The 23,202-nt window shown below is 44.2% G+C and overlaps 12 protein-coding genes across 12 annotated transcripts; 6 read left to right on the top strand and 6 right to left on the bottom strand.

Annotated features, from left to right (window-relative positions):
* The first annotated feature begins 27 nt into the window (after window positions 1-27).
* Window positions 28-2,045, top strand: V1513DRAFT_418595 (uncharacterized protein). Its single transcript, XM_066895895.1, has 4 exons — window positions 28-222; window positions 280-440; window positions 496-1,673; window positions 1,719-2,045. The coding sequence occupies exons 1-4, from the start codon at window positions 113-115 to the stop codon at window positions 1,833-1,835; spliced, it is 1,566 nt and encodes a 521-aa protein (XP_066751963.1). The 5' UTR covers window positions 28-112; the 3' UTR covers window positions 1,836-2,045.
* On the bottom strand, window positions 1,887-3,757 carry V1513DRAFT_403712 (phosphoribosyltransferase-like protein). Its single transcript, XM_066895564.1, has 5 exons — window positions 3,452-3,757; window positions 3,297-3,364; window positions 2,835-3,230; window positions 2,725-2,789; window positions 1,887-2,672 (listed from the first exon to the last, which is right to left on the bottom strand). The coding sequence occupies exons 1-5, from the start codon at window positions 3,559-3,561 to the stop codon at window positions 2,088-2,090; spliced, it is 1,224 nt and encodes a 407-aa protein (XP_066751962.1). The 5' UTR covers window positions 3,562-3,757; the 3' UTR covers window positions 1,887-2,087.
* Window positions 3,758-3,854: 97 nt separating this feature from the next.
* On the top strand, window positions 3,855-6,084 carry V1513DRAFT_450093 (P-loop containing nucleoside triphosphate hydrolase protein). The gene is made up of 5 exons (XM_066898767.1): window positions 3,855-3,963; window positions 4,028-4,124; window positions 4,179-5,309; window positions 5,366-5,554; window positions 5,607-6,084. The coding sequence occupies exons 1-5, from the start codon at window positions 3,911-3,913 to the stop codon at window positions 5,922-5,924; spliced, it is 1,788 nt and encodes a 595-aa protein (XP_066751961.1). The 5' UTR covers window positions 3,855-3,910; the 3' UTR covers window positions 5,925-6,084.
* Window positions 6,085-6,092: 8 nt separating this feature from the next.
* On the bottom strand, window positions 6,093-7,075 carry V1513DRAFT_433106 (TLC domain-containing protein; the record flags this gene model as incomplete). Its single annotated transcript, XM_066896431.1, has 3 exons — window positions 6,093-6,215; window positions 6,268-6,555; window positions 6,617-7,075. The coding sequence occupies 3 exons, from the start codon at window positions 7,073-7,075 to the stop codon at window positions 6,093-6,095; spliced, it is 870 nt and encodes a 289-aa protein (XP_066751960.1).
* Window positions 7,076-7,883: 808 nt separating this feature from the next.
* On the bottom strand, window positions 7,884-9,713 carry V1513DRAFT_450081 (V0 complex, c/d subunit of ATPase). The gene is made up of 6 exons (XM_066898766.1): window positions 9,627-9,713; window positions 9,465-9,546; window positions 9,171-9,262; window positions 8,452-9,110; window positions 8,198-8,401; window positions 7,884-8,141 (listed from the first exon to the last, which is right to left on the bottom strand). Exons 2-6 carry the CDS (start codon window positions 9,491-9,493, stop codon window positions 8,091-8,093), a joined length of 1,035 nt encoding a protein of 344 aa, XP_066751959.1. The 5' UTR covers window positions 9,494-9,546; window positions 9,627-9,713; the 3' UTR covers window positions 7,884-8,090.
* Window positions 9,714-10,053: 340 nt separating this feature from the next.
* On the top strand, window positions 10,054-11,555 carry V1513DRAFT_450080 (oligomeric Golgi complex subunit 8). The gene has a single exon (XM_066898765.1). It carries the CDS (start codon window positions 10,144-10,146, stop codon window positions 11,362-11,364), a length of 1,221 nt encoding a protein of 406 aa, XP_066751958.1. The 5' UTR covers window positions 10,054-10,143; the 3' UTR covers window positions 11,365-11,555.
* Window positions 11,526-12,630, bottom strand: V1513DRAFT_450079 (mitochondrial 37S ribosomal protein uS15m). The gene has a single exon (XM_066898764.1). The coding sequence runs from the start codon at window positions 12,567-12,569 to the stop codon at window positions 11,673-11,675; it is 897 nt and encodes a 298-aa protein (XP_066751957.1). The 5' UTR covers window positions 12,570-12,630; the 3' UTR covers window positions 11,526-11,672.
* A 94-nt stretch (window positions 12,631-12,724) lies between these two features.
* On the bottom strand, window positions 12,725-15,019 carry V1513DRAFT_418576 (PIN domain-like protein). The gene is made up of 4 exons (XM_066895894.1): window positions 14,835-15,019; window positions 14,729-14,772; window positions 13,352-14,669; window positions 12,725-13,296 (listed from the first exon to the last, which is right to left on the bottom strand). The coding sequence occupies exons 1-4, from the start codon at window positions 14,846-14,848 to the stop codon at window positions 12,828-12,830; spliced, it is 1,845 nt and encodes a 614-aa protein (XP_066751956.1). The 5' UTR covers window positions 14,849-15,019; the 3' UTR covers window positions 12,725-12,827.
* Window positions 15,019-16,846, top strand: V1513DRAFT_450073 (WD40-repeat-containing domain protein). The gene is made up of 3 exons (XM_066898763.1): window positions 15,019-15,162; window positions 15,216-15,362; window positions 15,421-16,846. Exons 1-3 carry the CDS (start codon window positions 15,160-15,162, stop codon window positions 16,621-16,623), a joined length of 1,353 nt encoding a protein of 450 aa, XP_066751955.1. The 5' UTR covers window positions 15,019-15,159; the 3' UTR covers window positions 16,624-16,846.
* V1513DRAFT_450070 (60S ribosomal protein eL27) lies at window positions 16,669-17,549 on the bottom strand. The gene is made up of 3 exons (XM_066898762.1): window positions 17,468-17,549; window positions 17,073-17,410; window positions 16,669-17,021 (listed from the first exon to the last, which is right to left on the bottom strand). The coding sequence occupies exons 1-3, from the start codon at window positions 17,499-17,501 to the stop codon at window positions 16,980-16,982; spliced, it is 414 nt and encodes a 137-aa protein (XP_066751954.1). The 5' UTR covers window positions 17,502-17,549; the 3' UTR covers window positions 16,669-16,979.
* Window positions 17,550-17,738: 189 nt separating this feature from the next.
* Window positions 17,739-20,066, top strand: V1513DRAFT_450065 (uncharacterized protein). The gene is made up of 3 exons (XM_066898761.1): window positions 17,739-17,965; window positions 18,023-19,514; window positions 19,560-20,066. Exons 1-3 carry the CDS (start codon window positions 17,901-17,903, stop codon window positions 19,878-19,880), a joined length of 1,878 nt encoding a protein of 625 aa, XP_066751953.1. The 5' UTR covers window positions 17,739-17,900; the 3' UTR covers window positions 19,881-20,066.
* A 1,872-nt stretch (window positions 20,067-21,938) lies between these two features.
* Window positions 21,939-23,085, top strand: V1513DRAFT_459997 (uncharacterized protein; the record flags this gene model as incomplete). Its single annotated transcript, XM_066899802.1, has 6 exons — window positions 21,939-22,100; window positions 22,152-22,412; window positions 22,473-22,739; window positions 22,795-22,858; window positions 22,915-23,014; window positions 23,055-23,085. The coding sequence occupies 6 exons, from the start codon at window positions 21,939-21,941 to the stop codon at window positions 23,083-23,085; spliced, it is 885 nt and encodes a 294-aa protein (XP_066751952.1).
* Window positions 23,086-23,202: the final 117 nt, after the last annotated feature.

The raw sequence follows: 23,202 nt of genomic DNA, 5'->3' as shown, positions 1-23,202 counted from the left end.
GGTGATGATCAAAAATTTTTTGAAAAGCCTCGAAGGCTCCCAATTTTCTTCACTGCACATTTCATATTTCAGCTGCTAGTCCTATCTACAGAGATAGACAATTCAGTTTTTCATGCTTATTTTAACAGAGACATCAGCGGGCTATGCCCTGCTGAAGGCGAAGGATAAAAAAGTTCTCGATTCGACAGCTGATCTTCTGACTTCCGAGAAGGTGTTATCTTCGTATGTGCGATTGTGCTGAGTTCGGTTATTTGGACCTTCGACTAATAATAATTTTAGTCTTAAGGTGAAGGCTTTCTCGAAGTTTGACTCAGCGATTAGTGCATTGGATGAGGTGAATGCGATTATTGAGGGTAAAGTTTCGACTAAGCTCGCCAACTTGTTGGCCGAAAATGCGGGTGAAAAGAAGACGAAGCTTATTGTTGCTGATCCTAAGCTTGGTATGATGTTGACGAATGTTAGCTCTATGGGTCAGTGCACTAATAAATTCAACAGGAAACGCCATCAACAGTCTGCCAGATTTGTCGTTCAAGATCATATCCGATTCTACGACTCAGGATCTCTACCGGACGGTTCGAGAGAACCTGCCGTCGCTCCTCCCAGGTCTTCATGAAAAGGATCTGTCCGTGATGTCACTCGGACTCGCTCACTCTCTCGGTCGTCATAAGCTGAAATTCTCTGCAGACAAGGTTGACATTATGATCGTCCAAGCTATCGGTCTACTCGATGACCTGGATAAAGAACTTAATACCTACGCCATGCGTGTCAAGGAGTGGTTTGGATGGCATTTCCCCGAGATGGCGAAGATAGTTCAAGACAACGTTGCTTACGCCCGAGTTATCAAGCTCATGGGGTTCCGGTCCCGTGCATCTGAGACTGATTTCTCGTCAGTCCTGCCTGAAGAGATTGAACAGGCACTCAAGGCCGCGGCAGAAGTCTCCATGGGCACCGAAATTACGCAATTCGATCTCGACAACATCAATGCCCTGGCAGATCAGGTCATTGACTTTTCAGAATACAGAGAGCAGCTGTCCAATTATCTCAACGCCCGAATGGCTGCAATTGCACCAAATTTGACTGCCCTTGTAGGAGAGCTGGTGGGTGCGCGGTTAATTGCACATGCGGGTAGTTTAATATCGTTGGCGAAGGCGCCGGCTTCTACCATCCAGATTCTCGGTGCCGAAAAGGCGTTGTTCAGAGCGCTAAAAACTAAGCACGATACCCCCAAATACGGCATAATATATCACGCTTCCTTAATAGGACAGGCCACTGGCCGGAACAAGGGAAAGATTGCTCGTATGCTTGCTGCAAAAGCTGCCATCAGTCTTCGATTCGATGCTTTAGCTGAAGACAGGGAGGATGTTGCAACGATAGGATTAGACAGCAGAGTCCAGATTGAGTCGCGGTTGAGAGGATTGGAAGGTCGGGAAATTTCCACCGTGAGGACACCGGTCAATGTTCGACAGCAACCTAAGTTCGAGTTTGCTACCCAGAGGGCATATAACATTGATGCCGATGCGGTGACTAACGGCATATCCAAGAAGAACGGTAAGCGGAAAATTGAGGAGGTTGATTCTGATGAGGATGAGGTGCCAGCAGTTGTTGAGGTTGCCGCTGCGGATGAATCTGACGAAGAGGAAGTTGAAGAGGTGCAGGAAAAGAAGGAAAAGAAGGAAAAGAAGGAAAAGAAGGAAAAGAAGGAAAAGAAGGAAAAGAAGGAAAAGAAAGGGAAAGTGGAAGAGAAAGTGAAGAAAGAGAAGAAAGACAAAAAGGAAAAGAAAGAGAAGAAAGAGAAAAAGGAGAAGAAACACAAAAAGCACAAAACAGATGCATGAATAGGATGAGGAAAATCGGGTGTCATTTTGTATAGTTGTCTTGTATAGTTAAGTGTTTATTTAGTACGTGTATATTGCTTAGGGTTCAATCAAGATATTGGATATCATGGAATAGTGCCTCCATCAACCTGGTGGTTTGAATAAATTCTCACTACTTTAATGAGGACGACCAGAAGAAAGCATGCGCTTATCTTCCATAAGCATTGATCAATATCAGAAGTTCATAAGCCTCACACTATATTTTTTCCGATATTATATACCTGCACCGTGATCAAATAACATCGACACACTCTCTCCGTTATGAATTCGTCGGATTGCTTCAGCAAAGATCTTGCTCACATCCAGAATCACAAGCTTGTTTCCGAGCGCTAGCTTGTGCTCATGCTGTGGAGCAGAATTTGTCGTGACAACTTCGTCCAGTGCAGAGGCCTGAATCCGTTGTATGGCATCTCCAGAGAAAATACCGTGAGTAATAATAGCGCACACATGTGTGGCGCCACGATCCTTCAAGAGCTTGGCTGCCCGTGTGATAGTATTTGATGTGTCCACCAAGTCATCAATGAGCAGTGCCACTCTGTTAGAGACATCGCCGACAAGCATCATCGTGGCTGCTGGTCCTTTCTCCGTAAACTTCGTCCGCCGTTCTTTGTGAATCAAAGCGAAATCCATTCCAAGTGCGTCAGCGATGGCGGTAGCGCGTTTGGCACCGCCCGCATCCGGAGACACAATGACAGCTTCTTGGAAGTTGGGAATAGATGAAACAATGTAGTGTTGTAGAAGCGGCCTTCCGTATAGATTATCGACGGGAATGTCGAAGAATCCCTGGAATTGCGGATCCTGGGGTTCGTTAAGTTTGATTCAAAGAAGTAGCATGTAAATCATGACATACGTGAAGGTCCATTGTGATAATGTGGTCTGCTCCGGCGCAAGTGAGAAGATCAGCGACAAGAGTCCCTGTACGCAGTGAGCAGAGATCGTATGCAGTCCCATGTTACATACCTGACTGCGCAACCCATTCCTTATAACCCGTGTTGATCTCTCCAGTGCCCTCTGGTTGCCACATCTGATCTTTTAACTTAAGTTTGCGATCTAAGTCACGATCAAGAAAGTAGCTGTTTCTTTGAGAAGGCACAGATAGGCCGTTGGTGAGATTGTGTCCAAGGGAACTATGAGATCTCGGCGATGGGGGAACGCTTTCAAACGTGTAATTATGATCAGTCCTTGGTGTCGTACTGCTCTTAGCTAGAGGAGCGCCATGCTTGTTGTACGGAACGTCAGGTTGCCGGCTGTATGGAAAGAAGGGCATGACAGCGGTGACACGTCTTGCTGAAGCGGTCTTGCAGGCCGAGATAGTGATCAGTAATTCTAGGAAATTGTCGTTGACATGTCCGCAACCTGAAGTATGTGTGAGACAATTTTCAGGTAGCATACGTAGCTATTAATATTAAGAATAGCATTTACCTGACTGAATGACATATACGTCCTTCTCGCGTACCGAGTCCTTGATAGACACTGAAGTCTCGCCATTACTGTAGTAAATACAAATAATCAGTCAGGTTCACCGACACGGTATCTTAACAAAGAACTCATAAGTGCAGTGGAAAAGTGTGACGTACCTGAACTTCGAAGTATGGAGTCCGCCCTGCGGTATCCCCAGAATATTGCAAATTCTCTCCACTAAATCTGGGTGGGAGGATCCACCGAACACGACGAGATTTCTGACCATTTTTTTAGCTTTTTCTGCTGAGTCTATTCCAAAAAAATTTGAGCTCTGTGAGGAATCCGTTTTGCTATTAAGACGTGCGACTAATATTTAGCCAGATGGATCAAGTCGACCATTGACGAGACAACGAGACCAAAACTAGGTGATGTGTGATGACTCGTTTGCTGCCGGAGGGGGAAAAATCCAACAGCCGAAGCTATTCACTTTTACGCCTGATCCGCCATGTCTTCTGCGCATTAAGTCGGCCATCCAAGTCCCAACCGGTCGCCGGATGCTAGCCCTCATACTCTGGTTAGGCCATACAAATTTTGTAATTATAATAACTCCCTCACTAAGTTGAAGTTGGATTATCATGTCTACTTCCAGACAATGGGAGACGCTCTCTCCCTCTCTGACACCATGGCTGTAAGTACTTTAGAAAAATTTTGGCATCAACCAGATGTGTCGATTTGTAGTTAATTGTCCGCAGTCTCGATGCCGTGAGGACGTTTGGATACTCGAAGATGACGCCAGTCCAAGCTTCTACCATCCCTCTGTTCTGCAGTAATAAGGATGTGGTTGTTGAGGTACGCTCTTTGTATGACTATGGACTGAACAATAATAGTGATTCTTGTATACAGGCCGTCACGGGGTCCGGCAAGACGATTTCATTTCTCATCCCGATTATTGAGATTATTCTTCGAGCGGGATCGGTGTCTCGAGGTCATGTCGCAGGTATTATTGTAGCACCAACTCGAGAACTAGCATCCCAGATTTATTCAGTATTAAATTCAGTCCTAGAATTTCAACCTACGGAGTCGACAACTTTCAAAGCACAGTTATTAATTGGTGGATCCGCGACAGTGGCTTCAGACGTTCAAAAGTTTTTGACCGAATCACCACAAATAGTTGTCGGCACTCCCGGTCGTCTACTCGAGTTTTTAGGATCTCCACATGTTCACTCTTCCAGTCTTGAGGTACTGATCCTCGATGAAGCGGACCGGTTACTTGATCTTGGGTTCGACAAGACAATTAGCGGAATACTGCAGATTCTTCCAAAGCAACGACGATCAGGATTATTTTCTGCGACAGTCACATCTGCAGTTGGTGAATTGGTTCGAGTCGGCTTGCGGAATCCAGTTAAGATTGTTGTGAAAGTCGGCGATGGCGAGTACGAACAGAAAGTTCCTACGACTTTGTCGATTTCGTATTCGGTTCTTTCCCCAGAGTCCAAGATACCGTCCCTGATCCACAAAATAAACACGTTAACATACAGGAAAGCAATCGTGTACTTCCCAACCTGCGCGTCTGTGGTGTATTTTTACTTGGTTTTGACGTCAATTTTGCCGAAGCTTCAAAGTAGCCAGTCAGCCGACACACAACTCTTCTCTCTGCATGGAAAACTGCCACAAGGCCCGCGTACAAAGACCCTGAACAATTTCATTAATACTATGAAGAAGTCAGTCTTGTTGACTACCGATGTTGCTGCCCGAGGGCTTGACATACCGGAGGTGGATGTAGTAATCCAGATTGATCCTCCGTATGAGGCGAACTTGTTCTTGCATAGAGCTGGACGTGCTGCACGTGCTGGTCGGTATGGTGAGGGCTACGTGTTCTTGACAAAAGGAAGAGAGGAAAGTTATGTCGATCTTATGCAAGTAAAAAAAGTTAGAATGCAGGAGGCAGACGAGACTGGGCTCTCGGAGTTAGTGACTGAATTCTACCGAAATTTTCGAGACTGGATTCTGGATAACCGAGAAAATCATGATATGGTAAGCCGTGTCGTTAAGTCGTGTATGCTTATTTTTGTTAACGATCTCTTACCAAGGCTGTGAAAGCGTATGTCAGTTACGTACGATTCTACACTAAGCATACCATGACCTCGATTTTCCGGATGAGCGAATTCGACTTCGTGGGGTTTGGACTGGCCTATGGCTTATTAAGATTGCCAAGCATGCCCGAGCTGAAGTCTGCGCGGAATATTCCCGAGAAAGGCTGGCTAGTTGAAGATATTGACGTAAGTCACTGGTCCTGTGTAATCAGATATATCGTGCTAATGCTTAGAGTAGATGGACACATACAAATACAAGGATCCTCAGAAAGAACAAGCCCGTCAGGAAGAGCTGAATAGTAGTGCCTCTAAAGCCGTAGCTAAGCATGGTCCACCCAAAGCAACAAGCAAGGCTTGGTCAGAGCAATCCGAGCGCAAAGAGCGACGAGACCTTCGTCGCGAGAAGAAGAGAAATATAAGAGAAATAAAAGCTGCTGCAGTTGAGAATGGTGATAGTTCGAGTGACAGTGAAGAGTTGGAAGAAGATTGGAAGACCTTAATTGCCGACAGAAAGAAGAGAAAAACTAATATTTCAGGAATAGCATTTGATCTTTAATATATGTGGGCAAATTGTGGAGTTTGGGAATATAATTTTGGGATATTGATCAGTAACGTCATGTTGTTTGTATAATGCATACAGTTCTCTCATTACAGAGGTATCTATAATCATCGTCTGTCTACTCCATAGGAATTATTTCATTATATTCTAATGGTTGTACGTCCTTTATTCCATTTTGTGACCTTTGACATCTTCCTCCTCCGTCAACAAGTCAGGTGCCGTGGTACCTGCCTTCGCCGCATTTATTCGTCGCTGAACAGCTTTGATCATCTTCGTAAACCAGTAAACCTAATTGGACAATTTAGTGTTACCTTTCTCGATTATCCAGTAAGCAACTTACATTTAAGCAATTGAGCGACAGGTTGGAAGTGAGAACGACAGAAGGCAGCCAGAAAGGCATCTTGTCCAAGACAGCCCAAGCGTCGAATGCAAGACGGCCAATCGAGTAGAATCCACATACTAGCCGGGCAGAAAAAAACGTAACGAGAAGAAGAATACCATTAACAAGCTGGACTGTCTCGGAAATGGTTCCAGCTGGAAGATGGCCAGCGAACCAGTGAACGTTTAGGAATGGAGTCGACAGTTCAAAGTAGAGGAAAATCGGACCGTAGTACATTAAAAATGGTCTCTACAACAATGATTATCACATTAGTGTCCCGTCAACTGTACCGACAAAAAATCAAACTTACAAAGCTGAGCAAAAACACGCTCAGCGATGCAACACCGTGAAGGGCGAAACCGGGACCAAACCACTTAATGTATTTTATGCTGATATAGCTGTCCCAAGCAAAATATCCGACAGCAAATGCATAGACCAAGCCACCATAGGGAGAATAAGCAAATATATGATCATCCTGGAGGTCCGGATCAAAGAATGCGGGGAAAGCGAGAGCCAAGATCAGTAAGCACTGCACCTGGGAAACAATATGAATATCGAAGTTCAATCGTGTCCGTTCATTTAAGCTCTTGTAAGATGACACAAAAGAGCCAAAGAAAGGACCCAATAGAAACAAACCTTGGTACAATGCGAACGCCAACACAACTTCATGGATGTGTTTGCTTAGCGCTGGAAGGTGGACGTACGCACAAATGGCATCCAACGAGGAGGCCACTCTTTCTGGGTACTCAATGGCTAGTGGATCAATCATTATGAAATAAAATGATCGATTAATATATTTTGAAGGATTTATCTACCGCACCTTGAAAGTGGGATGAGCTACAATGTCAGACTTTGCACCAACAACGGCATCCAGAAAGATTGGCTATCATGCCAAACAAACAGAGTCATATGACAGATGCTAGATGTGGACAAATAGCCCAGAACTTACCTTCTGTGTTGATAACAATTATGCCGTTTGGCAGTTGACTCCTGTCTCGGTGGGGCGAACGGTGAGGCGCGAATAAGATAATAATTTAGCCAATTCGGAGGACCTGTCAACGGCACCTAATAAACCAAGCGTGGAGTCCTCAAATTTTATGAACTTCACTATCTGAATTATTGAGATGGTAGGAAGGCCACGATGTCAAATTATTTCGCAGCTCCGCGAAATGAAAGGTACGCTTCTATCGACCAGGCACGATTCGTTGTTGGCGGTGATAGAGTTTGTCGCTTCGGGTTCGGAAAGGATGACTACTGACTTATGAAGGGTCTACCCCAAATTAGCCACAGCCCTTAACTGAAGTTAAACCATTTTCAGCTAGATCCGACATTATCTCTCAAAGATGTTATCCGTGGGTTGAGGAAGACTGTGGCCATGTAAATACTAGCCATCAGGAAGTTGAGACCCCCCAAATGGCAGAAGGCTGTGGGTTTGTTGGTCGTAAAACTGCTCCAATTACTTGTTATTCATCAATATGGGCAATTTCTACACGATAATCATAATCACATTTCGGAATGATGCCAAAATTGAATAAATCGACACACTAAATATAAATTTACGTCACGGCAGAGAAATATTACCAATCAAACTTCATCCATGAAATTATATTGAAATCGAATAAAATATGTAACAAAATGAAGCGGGTGACAAAAAAAAACTACAAAGATGACCAATAACCTTAAAAATGAATGATTAACAATCCCCGTATCATAACATTGAAGACGCACAATTTTAGAAGAACCCAAAAAAAGTGTTTTCTCATTTTACTTTTAATAGATTATCCTTAGAAAACAGATATGTAATTCTGGATTCTTTCCTTCTGGTTTTGAGCAATCTAGAGAAATTATTGTCAGTAACCCCATAAATGACGTGTACGTTTCGTAAACTTACACATTCAGCAATCCACGTAATATTTCTGATCTCTTGCTCTTTAGCTTTAACCCAAGCCCAGATAGCGCTATACGTAAATTGCTGAGTGAAAGCATTCCGGCAAAGCTCCATCTCTCTCAGATAGAAATGATCCTCCAGTGACTTGTTGTTTGAGGTATCGAAGAATCCTTTGTAATCGCCAACCGATTCGACAGTAATACGGACCTATTAATTTAGCCTTATGTATAAAAACTTGCGTCAAATCTAATACATACCTGCTCGATGTCGTCCGCGCTGGCCAAAGCTTCAGTGCCAGATGGGTAGAGCTTGCCGAACTTAGGCGACAGCTGTAGGCGCTCATCGCGGGTAATATCGGTTCCAAACGAGTTGAGACTGATATTAATGACCCGACGGTCGGCCTCGAATTCGAGAAGAGAAGCCATGATATCGTTCGAAGGATGTGACAGGTTCTTGCAAAAGGCGTAAAAGTCCTCAAGGTATGCTCTGTACAGGGTGTTACGGATGATTTCAATGTTGAGATCATCAAGATCGGCAGCAGACAGGCAGTCTTTGAAGTATGGTGCCAACGGAGTATCAATCAAAACAGTGTTGTAAAGTTCCTCTACATTAGTAGCAACGCAAAGGGCGGGCAAAGACTCGAACCAGCCCAGTGGGTGACACCTCACTAATAGTTCATGAGTGTCACGCTCGTGTAAGGTACCGGTAATTAATAAAGCAACGTTGTCGATCATATAGGCGTAAGTAATAAAGTCCATAAATTTACTCAATGGCTGGACAGCCTGCGCTCGAATGTAACGGAACTCCTCAATAAGTTTCTGGGTAGCCTTTTCGGCAATAATCGAAGTCGATAGCGAACCAGGAACATTGGCCAAAAAGTTACCGTAGTCCGTAGCCGAGAGTTGAAGTTTCAAATCTTTAACCATAGTTAGTAATTCAATATTCACAGTACAGAGCCACGGATCGCAGCAAGTACCTTCCAGAGTGTCGCACTGAGTCAAGTTGGAGTAGACGGCGCTAGTCAGGAGACCAGAGCGATAGCCGCGAACAATTCCCTCAATATAACCGCTAGCAGATATCATTAGAAACAGCCTCTCTGAAATTGTCAATACTCTCCGGTGCAGTCATTGCTCAAAGAAGGAAGAGCGTATTAAGGCTGGAAGATGAAACCCGTCAAGGAACAGCCATCCTCCGCACTTTCCCGATAGCAATTCAATCCATGCAAACAACTTGTGCAGTAGGCCAGCATTGCGTACTCCCAGCTACTTACTTGTTTCCGTTGAAGAATATTCCTTCCATTATTACTGTATTGTCAATGCGGAATTAAAGGGGAAAATTCTGAAATAGTACGCCTAAATCTGGAATGTCAGCGCCATTGACAGCTTATAATTGAGAACAAGATACTATCAGAAAGGAACAACACTAAACTTACAACGTTGTGAGCAATCAGACCCCCGCAGAACGTGAGGTTGCTCCAATTGGTGCTAGAGTAGTTAAGAGACGAAGAGCAACGTTAGAGTGGCTCAAGGGTTTGCGTTGCGCACGTTCTCCTCGAGACCGCCGATAATGGATATCAAAAGTCCGAGTCGGGTCAGCCTTTGGGGACATGTCGAGACACAATGGCGCAATAATCATGGCTTACCAACGTATACGGGTCAGCATCGTCAATGTTGGGTACAACTGCCATACGCCAACTCCATGTTGGTTTACTGGCACTAAACACCTTAGCGGATACTCGATTGCGCCGCACTCGCTACAAAGTTTGCCCGCCTAAGGCGCAAACGGTCAGTTCAGATGTCATGTTACATGGTACCTACAGATGTAGCCCCTGATGTTAGCTATGAACCTAACCTTAGAGCGCACAAACGACTACAGCAGCGCATCTTGTTGAATATCGATGAATTAGCAGCTTTAGTACGGACATCTAGTCTGTACAGTCACTATAAGACATGGCAGACCCGTTACTGGATATGTTGATGCCTCATCTTCCGAAGAATGTTGTTGCAGGTCTCACAACGTCACCGCAGCCAGTCCTACTCGCAGACTATTTGCAGCATATTCGCGGGCTACAGGTCTCGTCAATCTCTTCCGAGGCAGCTCAACTAAGCGCGTCCCTTCAGGCTGTCGACAAGTCGCTCACAAGTTTGGCCATTAATTCTCGGCCACATCTATTATCGACATCGGCAACCTTAAAGGCATTTACAGATAGTTTCAATTCTTTGACTCTTAAGGTTCCGTCACTTTCACAGATCATCCCAGAGCTAGAATCCAACGTATCACAGTTTCATCCGGTTAACGATCGACAAGCATCTGCTACATTACTATCAAATGTTGACAAAGTCTTGGATATCTTGGAGCTGCCGTCCTTAGTGCTGACATGCGTGCGGAATGGATACTATGCAGAAGCTCTGGATTTAGTTGGTCACGTTAGACGACTAGCTATCCGATACAAGAATGTCACAGTTATCGAGATGATTCAGGCAGAAGTTGACGATGCCCTTTTAGAAATGACAACAATTCTGTTGCGATTGCTGCGAGAAAATGTGCAACTGCCGACCGCCATCAAGGTCATATCTTACCTTCGCCGGTTACAACCTTTTCAAGCCTCACCGAATCCGACGTTGGAGCTACAACACATATACCTCCTTTCGAGAATGATACACTTGAAGTCTCAGCTTCAGTCACTTGACCCCTTGAAGTCGATACCGGAAAAGTATTTGAAAAGGTACATTGAATTCTTCCGGGAATTCGTTTTCGCAGCAATTGTCGGCTTCAGGTCAATATTTCCCAAGGAAAATGACAAAGAATCGTCAAAAGTCGGTTCTAGTACATTAAGCACTCAATTAACAGGATCCAAAGATGTGTCTGACACATCAGTAGTGGATGCTGGTGAACAGCTATTGTCTTCTTTTATTTACCATACTACGATGGATTTGAAAAATACAATCAAGGATATGTTGCCTATGGTCCCTGATAAATCGAGTTATGCATCGCTTTATCTACAAGTCATATACTCGTCACAATCACTTGCAAGAGTAGGCGGAGAGTTTTGGGGTATTATGGCAGACGAGAATGACAGGCAGGAATTTACAGCTGCAAACGAGACCAATCCATGGGTTGCGGCACTGGAGAAACAAAGAGACCTTGCGAAGAAATTGAAGTCTTATTAGTTAGACGAGTCTAGATGGCCAAAATGTGGCAACGGAGATCGCCGTTGGGAAAGCGTATGGTTGCCTTTAATAGCATGCCTATGACAGTTTCGGCTGGGTAAGCTAATGCGCTGTTTTGCATGAGATGTATATATTTTATGATATGTTAGTCATTAGGTAGTAAATTTGGATCGATCATCTTAAAAAGGAACTGAATGTGGCATACCATGTCATCCTTATGCTGACAATTACAGCTTTTTATTTATAAACAATACTGGGCGAAGCAGTCAAAATATTTACACATACACCATAGACTACCGTCACGAACACTACTCTAACAGTCTCTTTGAGAATCTAAACTCTTTCGAGACAACACTATCGTCCAATCCCAGTTTCTTCAAGCAGGACATATAACGAGGAAGGCTCTTCTTCTTTAAATACTTCAGCATGCTATTCCGCTGCTGAATCATGATAGTCAAGCTTCTCATTGTAATCTTGTCTTTAAAATTATATCGCAAGTGCTCAGCCATAGCGAGAATACGGACTGTGAGAATCGCTGCTTGTGACTCAGGCGAGCCAGTGTCAATTTCACTGTCTCCAAACTCCTTCACAACCGCTTTTATCAAATGCGCTTTTTCCTGATCGGCATTACCATGCCTAAGGCTGAGAATTCGATGAGTTGCCTCTAGCTTGATTTTCTCTGCTTTCGCTAGAGGTGCCTTAGCCGGCCACTCATGGAGAACCGGCGCTGCTCGCATTGCCGCCGCCTTCTCGGCGCCATAAGTTGTACGTTGTAGCTCTTTCTCAGTCACTCCATATCCTGGGGTCATCTTTGAAATGTAAAACGGCGACGACGGCGTAATCACTGAATCCGGAGTAAGCGCGCGCGGATCCTCTGTACGCAGCGTTCGAAGAATCTGCTTAACTAATGTCGAATACGTTCCAAAGATGGGATTAGTTCCCCTCAAGGGTGTTCTTTTTAGATACGCCTTTGTCTCAACATGTGGAACTCTCTTTGCCCGAACTTTTCGATACTCTTTCATAGTTAACCGTTTTCTAGTGGCATATCCTTTTACGGATTGTATTGTCGTCGAAATACAATGTGGAGTGCCCTTCACAGACAGTGGAGTCCCACCATTGTAAACGCGCCGGCTAGCCGCCAACAGACCTTGGTCCCTAAAACCCCCTCGTATTATCCCAGAAGACAAGCATGAAAACGGCATCATGACATATGTCAACTGGCGATCCCAATTGTCGATAAACGGTGGCTCTCAGTCGGTAGCGTCGAGATTTTTTTAGTGGCACAAGCCCGTCTGGCTGTAAGAGACGTTTCAGTACAAGCCCCTCATTTAAGTAAAATTTACAGTTCCCAAAATTGCGACACCGAGTCGAATGCACACTTTATTTCGCTACATCAAAATTCATGTGCTTATACATAATATATAATCCTTTGAGTAATAGTTTAGTCCAATTTGGGCCGCTGTCTATGACTCTCTGTCATCATCACTGGAGGTGACCTCTATGACGTCTTGTTTGTCACCTATGCCATATATATCAATTAGCGACCGCGGTAAATGATTACCCCTCGCTGTATTTTGGGACAATGGAGAAGACATTGGCGATGAAGATGCTAGGCAAATTATTTCAGACGGTGACGAGCTGAAGTGTCCAAGATCAGTCATTGGCTTGGCCAGGCATTTTGGGAAAAACGAGTCACGAGCTGTTGGCTGCCGGGATCCGCGACCGCCAGCTGAAGGCAAAATGGAATTTTCCTCGCATTTAGACAAGCTCAGTACCTCCGTATGCATTTTCTTGTTTCGTTGTGATTGGCATAACGTCTCACTTTTACTTCGATATTTCTCAGCAGTCGAGTTGAGAGCTGAAGGGAAATCCTCTTGTTGCAGTGCGGAGAATCTTGTTGGGCGAGCATTCTCTTGATTATCGAATTTCATCCTGTGGCAAATCATTAGTAACATTTCAGGTCCTACAGCAGTTCACAAATTCTCACTTCTCGCTGGACTTCACCAAGAAAGAATCCAGGGTTGTCTTCTGTATCGCACCGGCTTTTTTGGCCTTAGACTTCGGAGCTAACTCATTTTTTTGCCATTGTATAATCTGATCCTGAATTTGCTTCGAAGTATTGGCAATATAATGAGGTATCCATATGTGGATTACATTTGAAGCCAGCTTAGATGACTCGGACTCGTCTGTGGCACTCTCAGTGTCTGACCGATCAGACCGAGACACCAGGGAACTCTTATCGAATGCTTCTCTGGAGCGATCAGCTCCGAGAACTTCTGCCGGTACAATAGATACCCGGACTTCTAGAATCCCCCCCGTAGAACTGTGAACGCGTGCTTTTCCAGCATTTAGCGTAGGAAAGTTTTCAAGTCTGGTTAACTTGCGTATAGCCAGTGATGGTGAAATCTTTATCGCAAACCTGTGATAATCTAATTTCATATAGGTCGCCACAAATTGCTGGATACCAAACATGTTCAAGTGGTTGTCCCAGCAAAAATGATCAGTCCGTTTAGACACGATGGGGTTAAAGTAACTATTGAAGAGATCCTTCTGTGGAAAATCTTCAGAAAGATTAATCGCTCGATGTCGATTTCGAAACTCACCGGACTTGTTATTTCGCAGCGACTCAATTAATTTCTCCTTCCAATCATTAATCTTGTCTTTTTGAAAGTCGCACTTGATCAACGATTCACCATAGCCAGCCTGTCCAATCTCAATGGCTGTCTTAGGCCCACAGCGCACAACACCGGCCGGATTGTAATCACCACCTGACATCATAGCTATTAGTACCATACCAGCTCTAGTAAGTCTCAGTTTTTCTTCAATCTGCTTTAAAGAATACAATGTTACAGAAACTGCCGCAGGAGAGCCATTGTGATATGGTTTCCACCCTTTCAAGACATACGAAGAGCCAAACATGAGTGAATCCACGTCATCGGTCATAACGTAGTCAACCAGTCCGTGCCGCTGCAAATGAGCACACTCAGCCTCAGCTTCTCCTGGAGCTATTAACACTTCGAAGCCAAAGTGTTTGCATAGCTCACTCATCTCGGTCACCTCTTTTGGTTGAACTGTTGATACCAACTTATTCCTCTTGAATTCCGGCTTTTGGGGTCCATCGAACACGAAAACAGCATCAATACCAAGTCCCATTAACTTATTAAGCTTATAATAGAAAGTGCGTCGCTCAGGGTACTTTCCGCCCTTGCCTCCTCTGTTCTTAAAGCTCCAAAGGTTTCCATCAATAGCCACACGTAATCGCCGTCTCTTCTCTTCATACAGCCGCTCAGCTAGCTTTGATATACCTAAGTGATGTTAAGCTTCCATATTCTAAATCCTCATCATCCTGCACAAATCTGCTCACATATATCTTCCCCTATGTTGTTTTCATCCAAAAATTCCCACAGTCTGTGTAAGAGTAAGTGCCTGTGTACTTGCTTGTGGACGGTATATCAATTTGTGCAACTTACCCAGGAACACCCATGTTGGAATCAATGTTGGAATCACAGGTATATTTACATAACTACCAAAATCGATAACACAAGTAAGGCAAAGTATCAGACTTATGGGATCATTGGCAATTCCTTTTGCAGAAACTGTAGCGATATTTTGTATTATTTGTTTGCTTGTGTTATTTGTTTACTAGCTTTGTGCGTCACCAATTGTCCACGCAAAACTAAAATTAAGTTCCAAGTGCAAACTCCCAGAAGTCCCAACGCCCTCGGTCGTCGGTACAAACAAATTTTCGACGGTCTCGAATATATTGCTCGCCACTTAGCACAGGCGGTCTTCACGATGGTATATATCGAATGATGATTATATTGGTTATTGCACACTAAATTTTGCCTTAGAAAGTGAAAACACTCAGTAGATCGTCGGACGTTTATCTCCCGGCAAGGAATTGTGAAGTCTCTCGGCTCCCGAGAAATCTTGATCCAGAACTTCATCCATTTGAACGTGCAAGGGAATATACTCGAGCTCTCAATGCCACCAAACTTGTACGTGACTTTCATGCTTGCTGAGGTGCTTTTATGGGTCGTCTAACGTGTCTACTAGGAGCGAGTGTTTGCGGCGCCGTTTGTCGGTCAACTGGGCAATGGCCACATCGACGGCGTCTATTGCATAGCCAAGCATACACGACGACTGAATTCAGCGGCCAGTGGTAGCGGTGATGGTGTCATAAAGTATTGGGATCTATCATCTAGAGAAGAGGTGGAGTCATTCACAGCTCATCGGGGCATTGTGAAAGGCTTGGCCGTTACACTTGATGGAAACTTACTGTCGTGTGGTATGGATAATACGGTAAAGCTATGGGATGTCATGAACACAGATCACAGTGGTGGCCCGTCGAAAACGTTCCTCGGCTCTAGTGGATTCACAGGTATAGACCATCATCGATCGAATCCAGTCTTCGTAACGTCCTCGAATGCAGTACAACTGTGGGATGAGAATCGGTCGAAACCCACCGCCGACTTGTCTTGGGGAGCCGACAATGTGAATACTGTGAAGTTTAATCAAACGGAACAGTCAATAGTCGCGTCAACAGGAAGCGATCGATCCATTGTGATCCATGATATACGATCAAAGGCACCTGTTCAGAAATTAGTAACGCTGATGCGAACAAATGCAGTCTGTTGGAACCCGATTGAAGCCTTTAATTTTGCCGCTGCTAATGAAGACCATAACGTATATTTATATGATATGAGAAACCTGACACGATCATTGAATGTTTACAAAGACCACGTTTCTGCCGTTATGGACGTTGATTTCTCGCCTACAGGACAAGAGCTAGTAACGGGATCCTACGACAAAACGCTACGAATATACAGAGTGAATGAAGGCCATTCGAGGGATATTTATCACACCAAACGGATGCAGCGAATATTTTGCGTGCGCTTTACCATGGACACCAAGTATATCATGTCAGGATCGGACGAAGGAAATGTCAGACTTTGGAGAGCCGATGCCGCGTCAAGGTCGAATGTTAAGTCTGCACGCGAAAGATCCAAACTCGAGTATGATGCTGCGCTCAAGGAGCGATATAAGAATATGCCGGAGATTCGGAGGATTAGTCGCCACAGGCATCTTCCCAAGCCGATCAAGACTGCCAGTGAGACGAAGAGAATCGAGCTGGCCAGCATTAAAAGGAAAGAAGACAATATGCGCAGAAGAAGCAAGAAGGGTACAATGCCATATGCAAAAGAGAGGGAGAAGCAAATTATCGGTGTTGCGATTAGGGAGGCGGAGAACAAGGGCTAGTGTACACTTCCATGTATATTATTCAGGTCGCATTTGAGGGCTAGCGGGGCATAAAATATATTGTAAAATATGGTATCTCTCACGGTTTGTCGGATTGTCTTTTGCTAAACTGTAGCAAGTGAAATTATCAATATTTCCATTGCGCGTGCGGATCTACAACTTCGTTGATGTTGCGGTATCCACATTTGCGCTCCGCCACCAAAAACTGCAGTTGAAACCCAAGACCGTGACAAGTAAATATGCTTCTAATAGAATTTAATTATTTCACAACGTTGCTTTTCCTAGACACAATAGGTAACTATATGACAACCTGACCATACCAATTTTACTGTTCATTAACCATTGAGCCACAACACTTAAAAACGAAGCTTCGTAAAGAACCATTTGTTCCGGCCACTCTGTTCAGTGACGTTAATATTGTATTGCTTCATTAACTAAATTAAACGTACCTGGTATCTCTCCTCAAAAGCTTTTTTGACGGCCTTCTTGGCATCTTCTCTCTGGGAAGGCTCCTTAAAAGTGTCGTTGGTAACAACGTTCTTCAGTGACTCGAGGTCGAGAGTGTATCGGGTGGGCATGAGATGATTGTAGTTAATGGCTTTGATGAATGGCTTTATCTTCGATCTCTTCGCGACCTTCTTGGATCCCATTCGCTTCGTAACCTTCAATGGGTAGCGCTCAACGCCAGCAACGAGAGCATGGCCGAAGGGGTGGCTCTTCGTGCCGTCGTCCTGTGGCTTGATGATCACGACTTTCTTGCCAGCATAGCGGCCGTTGACAACGATCGCTATTATACTATTAGTATCTGAAATGACAAATATAAGAAAGTAAACAAAATACATACCAACTTTGCCCTGCTTCAAAAATTTGGAACCCATTATTGATCTGTATCAAGGGAACAATTGTATGGTGGTTGAATTTGCGATACGGACAATTTAGGCCGTCGCAGTCTACGAGTCGTCGGAAAATGACTGATAGGGTTCAGTTTGCGCCCTAATGTTGTGGACTAGACGTGACTGCTTTTAATGCACGAAACCTCTTCAGCCGCATAGAGCCCTAACCTTATAAACCTTGATTTGTTGACCCGGCAACCGCCGGGAACGTTTTGATTGTCAACAACTTGTCGTGCGGCGAACTGGTTGACATCGCGCGGCAAGGCAGCTAGCTTCTCTGCAGTCTTTCGCAGTCTCAGCGCTACTTTGATCCAAGGTGTTAGGATTGTTTTAATTTACAGTTACCTAAGATTCGTTTTTATTGCCTTCGGTTGCGAAGCCGGAATGTCGAGAGAGATCAGTGGCCTAAAGCATTCCAATTCAACACTGTCTTTAAATACTTTACCAATGTATGGCTTTATAAACGGTAATGACTACTTATAGAGTTACTAGCTAATAAATTCTAGGTGGGACTCGTCGGACCCCGACAGGCATCCGCCACCATTGCCTCTCAATCCAGACCCTCAGATTTTGTCCGGCTCTCCTACGCGAAGCAGTCAACTATATGGACCGACGCGATCACGGACCGTATCGCCTGTTAGGCAAACAATGAAACCGGTTACGTTGAATGCTTCGGGCAACGACCACAGCGCGGAAATTCTTCACCTTCTCAGCAAGATTCATGACACGCTCAAGGAAGTCGACGCAACTTCTAAGTTATCAGACGCTACAATTAGAAAATCTGAGAAAGATGTGGACAGTCTTCTGCGACGGTCAAAAGATAACGCAGTAGACTTGGTTTCGTTAAGGGATAAGATATATAGTACTGAGATATTTCTCAGTCATCAGCTCCAAGATATTCATGACATCATGTCTAAGGGAGATGCCACGGATAGCAATAGCACGGTGACAGGAGCCATCTCTGCAGGCTATCTTGACGAGTTGAAGAAGCAGCGGGGTAAGGGAAGCTTGTCTATGAATGAACTCCTTAATTTTAACAGAAGTCAACTAGACGCAATTCAGTCTTTGAACGATGCCATGTCAAAGTCCACTCAGCTGTCATCTGAGAAGTTAGATTGCCTGAAGACACAACTTGATAGTATTCAGGAAACTCAGGTCGAAAATACGGACGAAGAAAAAGATTCAAAAGTGTTGCATGACCTGCGGCGACTTCTTAAGTTGGAAGACAAATCTGACGCGATACTCTGTGAGATTCGCAAACGCGAACGAGTCACAGATGGATATATTAAAGATTTGAAAGAATCATTTCAGCAGACGCAAGAAATGCTCACGGCTTTGTCTAGATCGACAATGGATGATAAAAATGCAATAGCTAATCAGATGCACAATGTAAATGCCACCATTGCGTCTTTCCGGGACCAAACGCAGCCGAAGCATGATACCGCAATCGCGGACGTTATACGATCTTCTCAAGCGCAAGTCACAGAGATACTTGGAAGATTGCAGCTAGATGTTAAATCGCGGATGCAGTCAGTCTTATCATCTTTGGAGTCAAACGACCGGACAGTGGCGGCTGTAGAGGATTTGAAGTCATTTATTGCTACTCGTAGTGATTCTAGCTTAGAATCCACTATTCATGAGCATGAGAAGTTGGACCAGATATTGAAGGACATTGGCGCCCTATCAAGCAATATGGCACCGCTTTCGTTACTACCGGAAATCCATGCATCATTTTTGGAATCCGCTACCCAGTTCAATAGGTACATTATTGGAGAGCACTCCAAGTTGATGAGCGAAGTTGAAACCCTGCGTCAAGAAAAATTAGACCTGGTGTCTGAGCTATCGGCTTTGGAGTCGGTGGTAGCCACAAGGTCTGAGCAATTGGAAATACTAGAGAAAAGGGCAGAAAATTTCCAGCTACGATTAACAGAGCACATTTTGCAAAAATCACTGAAAGGGGCGACGGTTACGATTGAAGGGAGACAATCGTTCCAAAAGGTACGTATATACTCTCCTATCGAACTCCTATGCTAATACTAGAAGTCGGCGAGACCAACGCTTGATGTGTTGAGTGAGGCGCCTGGTCCGTATGAGGCGAATCTGGCCAATATAACCAATTCATCGTCGGTTTATACAGGACATGCTATTCGTGAAAATGGAGCGCACGAGGTGTCCATCATTAGCGACGCTTCTTCGATTGATGCTTCTCGAAGCGTCTCTGGTGGGTCAGCACGCAGACGAATGTCTTGGAGCAAGAAGATCGGCACAATGTTCAGCTCTGGCAAGGAAAATGAGCTTGTCATTCCTAAACGAGGAGGAGCGCGGAAGGTGGGTACAGGCCGAAGTGTAAGTGAGCGGTTGTAAGATCTGACTTCCGTCCCCTGGTGTTAATAAGTGTTTGCGTAAATGATTGTGGACTTGTGTGGGAATTTTGTGTGAATTATTGACATTTACTGATACTTGGTGTTTTGTTTGTATTTAATCTCTTGCTAGTGCCTAACTAGTATTTATATAAATTGGTAACAAAGCGCTCCTACGGGTCGTGACTTGAGAGTAGGCCTGTACTCTAGATGCTGCGAGGTCATGAATGACAAAGATTTGTCAGTTTATCGCAGCCTGATAAATGGCATCTGATCGCGATAGCGTAGAATAATCGCGCATGTAGGAAACAAGCTGGGGTTGTCTATTGATTGTAACATGTAGCCCTTAGCCTATTTTCCACACCTTCCCCACGAAATCGCGAGTTGTACAAGCAATTCCGGATGTAGTAGATGAAAAGGAAAGCAGGAGAACTAATACCAAGAAGCAAGTATCCATAAAGCTTCTATTTTGTGACTTATCCAACACACCCTATCGACCTCGACAAAACTGGAACTTCGAATTTCCGAGTGCCTGGTTATTTCAAATTAACTTGTACCCAATGTGGCAGTACCCGAATCTCACAACTTCCAATCTTGATAAGCCCTCGGATGAAGTGACATCGAAAATCGAAGTGCTTTTTGTAGGCCGGAATTAGTGCGAGCTTTATCACCGACTGACTATTGCATTGATGATTGTTTAGTACATTTCTAAGTTCTAACTTCACGCCAATACTTTACTCATTTGCGCGTTTCGACTGGATACTGGTAATGGTGACTAAATTTGCTACTACGTGTGCCAAATAATGCTGCATTCACTGAGTTTGGCACCCATACACCCAGAAGGGACGCGTCATCCGCATCATGATGGCTATATCGCATCCGAGTAAGCGATGCGATCTGCTTTCTCACTTGGTTTGAAATAAAGCCTGTACGCTACAGTTTCATGGGGATACCGACAATGTCTGGCTAGGTAAGAGCTGAGAGATGTAGTAATGATCGCATGAGAGCGTCGTATACCATCTACTTGCATTGGTCCGCACACATCGCTATGATCAAGCTGCAGCTTTTTTTATCTTTCGCGTACCTTGACTGAAAGGTGTTATTGTCATTTTGGTTCGCAGATACGGAATACAAGAGGAACCTGTACTTCCGCCACGCCCGATGACCATTCCTGTAATGACACCGTCATTAGCAAGCTTGTGTACCTTGTTAACATTCACATGACGACTCGTTGGTGCTGCAAACTCAAGGGGATCCTTACAACCGTTCAAGCACTGAAGTGACATCAATGTTGGTAGCCAGAATATCCCGTCAATTTATTTTGAGTCATTGAACCACCACTGTCAAACGCGAGAATGAACTTCCATATTCGAGTACAGCACTATTGTTTCCGCAAAGCCAGTACCCGACTCCTTGATAGCGTGGATTTTTGTCTGGCTTGTCTCGCACCAATTATAGGATTTTGTATATAAAATAGACGAAAGGCTTTATAAAATGTTAGAATGACACAAGAACTTAATATATTGCAACGATCTGTCATTCAACCTTTGACATATAACTCAGGTTTTGATATCTTCTGGGGAACGACGACTGTAGGATATCCTACATTTGGGTCTAGTACCATTCACACGATTCGGGTCTACAGTGTTTCGACACTGGGCCAGACATCCGGACAGTAATTGCCGTGCGCGGCTTGTCTACATAAGTTTTATGAAGTAGAATATATTAAACATTCATTTGCATGTGTTTGGTGAGAGGAGGACTTTTCCGCCGTACCATACCAGCATTCGCATTTTCACAGCTGTCAGCAGACAGTTCATTCACGACTTCGCACGTTCAACATTTCGGTGTATATAAAGCACTAGTTGGATATTACGCGCCGTATTCAAAAAGGGAAAAAAGTCAATCCGGAGAAATTATTGAACATTTCTCGCAATCCAGGTCCTCATATTCCAATAAGCGGCTCCTACCATCCAAAACAGACAGGCCAAAACCTTTAGCAGTGGGTCGGTTGGCAAGATTGTGGCAGCATCCTAGCGAAAAGCGATTTGCCTCATATGTGATGTCTAAATTTCCGCTGAAGTTGTCGAAGATGGTTCTGGACGAGAAGGAGCAGCAGATTAGAGATTTATTGGTGGAGGCTTGCACCGACATTGATGCAAGAGAGTCGGACCGAACAGAAGATTTGGTATTACGATTCACAGGTGGATGGGTTCGGGATAAGGTATAGACTACATATGCATTTTGGAGGAACATAGCCAATAATAGTATTTAGTTACTAGGCCAACACAGCCATGACCTAGACGTCGGTATTAACCGAATGACCGGTTACGACTTCGCGAAAAAGCTACAGAATTTTATTGCGCGACACCCTCAAAAATATGGAGAAATGATGGAGGGAATACATAAGATCGAAATGAATCCGGAGAAATCGAAGCATTTGGAGACAACCACTACAAAGCTACATGGGATTGATATTGATTTTGTGAATCTGCGAACCGAGACCTATACCGAGTCTAGTCGGATTCCGGAGATGGTACAGATACGGTTAATGTGACTAGGATTAGAGATTTATTTACTAATCTGGTATAATCAGAAGTTTGGTACAGCTGAAGAGGATGCCCTTAGACGAGACGCCACAATTAATGCCCTCTTCTATAATCTCCAAACTCAACAGGTAGAAGATTTCACCAGCAAAGGCTTGGATGATTTGAAACATGGAATTATCCGTACACCGTCACCTGCGTTTGATACATTTCACGACGATCCGCTTCGTGTATTGCGGTTGATCCGATTCGCAAGCAGGTTCGGATTTCATATCGAGGACGAGGCTATTGCGGCCATGCAACATGATACTATAAGGGTACGATATAGATTTTGGTAGTTACGCTCTGATAATGTGTTGACTGCGAGCGTAGGAAGCTTTACAGCAAAAGATTAGTAAGGAGAGAATCGGCGCGGAATTGGACAAGATGTTGAACGGTAGGATCGATAATATTCAGTGCATTAAATAGTAGTTCCACTAATGAACGAGGTAGGGCCGAATCCATCCGCATCTTTGAACTTAATTGGAATTGCAAATTTATATGAGACAATTTTTACTCCTCTGAATTATGGTGTTAAGCCATCCGAGGTCGGGTCGTCCACCAAATTTGCTAATCTCAGATTTATAATGCAGCGTCTTTTGGCATCAGATAAGCCGATTTTAACGCAATGCGACCTGCAGGACCCGTACATTTTAAAACTCGTGTACTTATACGTCGCACTACGACCTTGGTTTGGCATTCAAGTGAGCCAAAAGTTCGAGACGACATTTTTGATAGTCC

Source organism: Lipomyces chichibuensis, assembly GCF_038497645.1.
Source record: "Lipomyces chichibuensis strain CBS 12929 unplaced genomic scaffold V1513scaffold_33, whole genome shotgun sequence".
NCBI lineage: Eukaryota > Fungi > Ascomycota > Lipomycetes > Lipomycetales > Lipomycetaceae > Lipomyces > Lipomyces chichibuensis.
This window is presented reverse-complemented; position numbering and strand designations above follow the sequence as displayed.

Coding starts and splice junctions, on each gene's coding strand:
- V1513DRAFT_418595 (XM_066895895.1), top strand. CDS start 113: ATGCTTATTTTAACAGAGACATCAGCGGGCTATGCCCTGCTGAAGGCG. Junction 441..495: donor TGTTGCTGATCCTAAGCTTG/GTATGATGTTGA, acceptor TAAATTCAACAG/GAAACGCCATCAACAGTCTG. Junction 1,674..1,718: donor AGGAAAAGAAGGAAAAGAAG/GAAAAGAAGGAA, acceptor AAGGAAAAGAAG/GAAAAGAAAGGGAAAGTGGA.
- V1513DRAFT_403712 (XM_066895564.1), bottom strand. CDS start 3,561: ATGGTCAGAAATCTCGTCGTGTTCGGTGGATCCTCCCACCCAGATTTA. Junction 3,365..3,451: donor CTCCATACTTCGAAGTTCAG/GTACGTCACACT, acceptor TATTTACTACAG/TAATGGCGAGACTTCAGTGT. Junction 2,790..2,834: donor GGAATGGGTTGCGCAGTCAG/GTATGTAACATG, acceptor CACTGCGTACAG/GGACTCTTGTCGCTGATCTT.
- V1513DRAFT_450093 (XM_066898767.1), top strand. CDS start 3,911: ATGTCTACTTCCAGACAATGGGAGACGCTCTCTCCCTCTCTGACACCA. Junction 4,125..4,178: donor ATAAGGATGTGGTTGTTGAG/GTACGCTCTTTG, acceptor TCTTGTATACAG/GCCGTCACGGGGTCCGGCAA. Junction 5,310..5,365: donor ACCGAGAAAATCATGATATG/GTAAGCCGTGTC, acceptor TCTCTTACCAAG/GCTGTGAAAGCGTATGTCAG.
- V1513DRAFT_450081 (XM_066898766.1), bottom strand. CDS start 9,493: ATGGAAGGAATATTCTTCAACGGAAACAA. Junction 9,111..9,170: donor TCAGTGCGACACTCTGGAAG/GTACTTGCTGCG, acceptor CTATGGTTAAAG/ATTTGAAACTTCAACTCTCG. Junction 8,402..8,451: donor GCGCGGACGACATCGAGCAG/GTATGTATTAGA, acceptor CTAAATTAATAG/GTCCGTATTACTGTCGAATC.
- V1513DRAFT_450080 (XM_066898765.1), top strand. CDS start 10,144: ATGGCAGACCCGTTACTGGATATGTTGATGCCTCATCTTCCGAAGAAT.
- V1513DRAFT_450079 (XM_066898764.1), bottom strand. CDS start 12,569: ATGATGCCGTTTTCATGCTTGTCTTCTGGGATAATACGAGGGGGTTTT.
- V1513DRAFT_418576 (XM_066895894.1), bottom strand. Junction 14,670..14,728: donor CAACATAGGGGAAGATATAT/GTGAGCAGATTT, acceptor AACATCACTTAG/GTATATCAAAGCTAGCTGAG. Junction 13,297..13,351: donor TTGGTGAAGTCCAGCGAGAA/GTGAGAATTTGT, acceptor GATTTGCCACAG/GATGAAATTCGATAATCAAG.
- V1513DRAFT_450073 (XM_066898763.1), top strand. Junction 15,363..15,420: donor CTCTCAATGCCACCAAACTT/GTACGTGACTTT, acceptor CGTGTCTACTAG/GAGCGAGTGTTTGCGGCGCC.
- V1513DRAFT_450070 (XM_066898762.1), bottom strand. CDS start 17,501: ATGGGTTCCAAATTTTTGAAGCAGGGCAAAGTTG. Junction 17,411..17,467: donor TTTGAAGCAGGGCAAAGTTG/GTATGTATTTTG, acceptor ATAGTATAATAG/CGATCGTTGTCAACGGCCGC. Junction 17,022..17,072: donor CTTTTGAGGAGAGATACCAG/GTACGTTTAATT, acceptor GTCACTGAACAG/AGTGGCCGGAACAAATGGTT.
- V1513DRAFT_450065 (XM_066898761.1), top strand. CDS start 17,901: ATGTCGAGAGAGATCAGTGGCCTAAAGCATTCCAATTCAACACTGTCT. Junction 17,966..18,022: donor TCTTTAAATACTTTACCAAT/GTATGGCTTTAT, acceptor AATAAATTCTAG/GTGGGACTCGTCGGACCCCG. Junction 19,515..19,559: donor GGAGACAATCGTTCCAAAAG/GTACGTATATAC, acceptor TAATACTAGAAG/TCGGCGAGACCAACGCTTGA.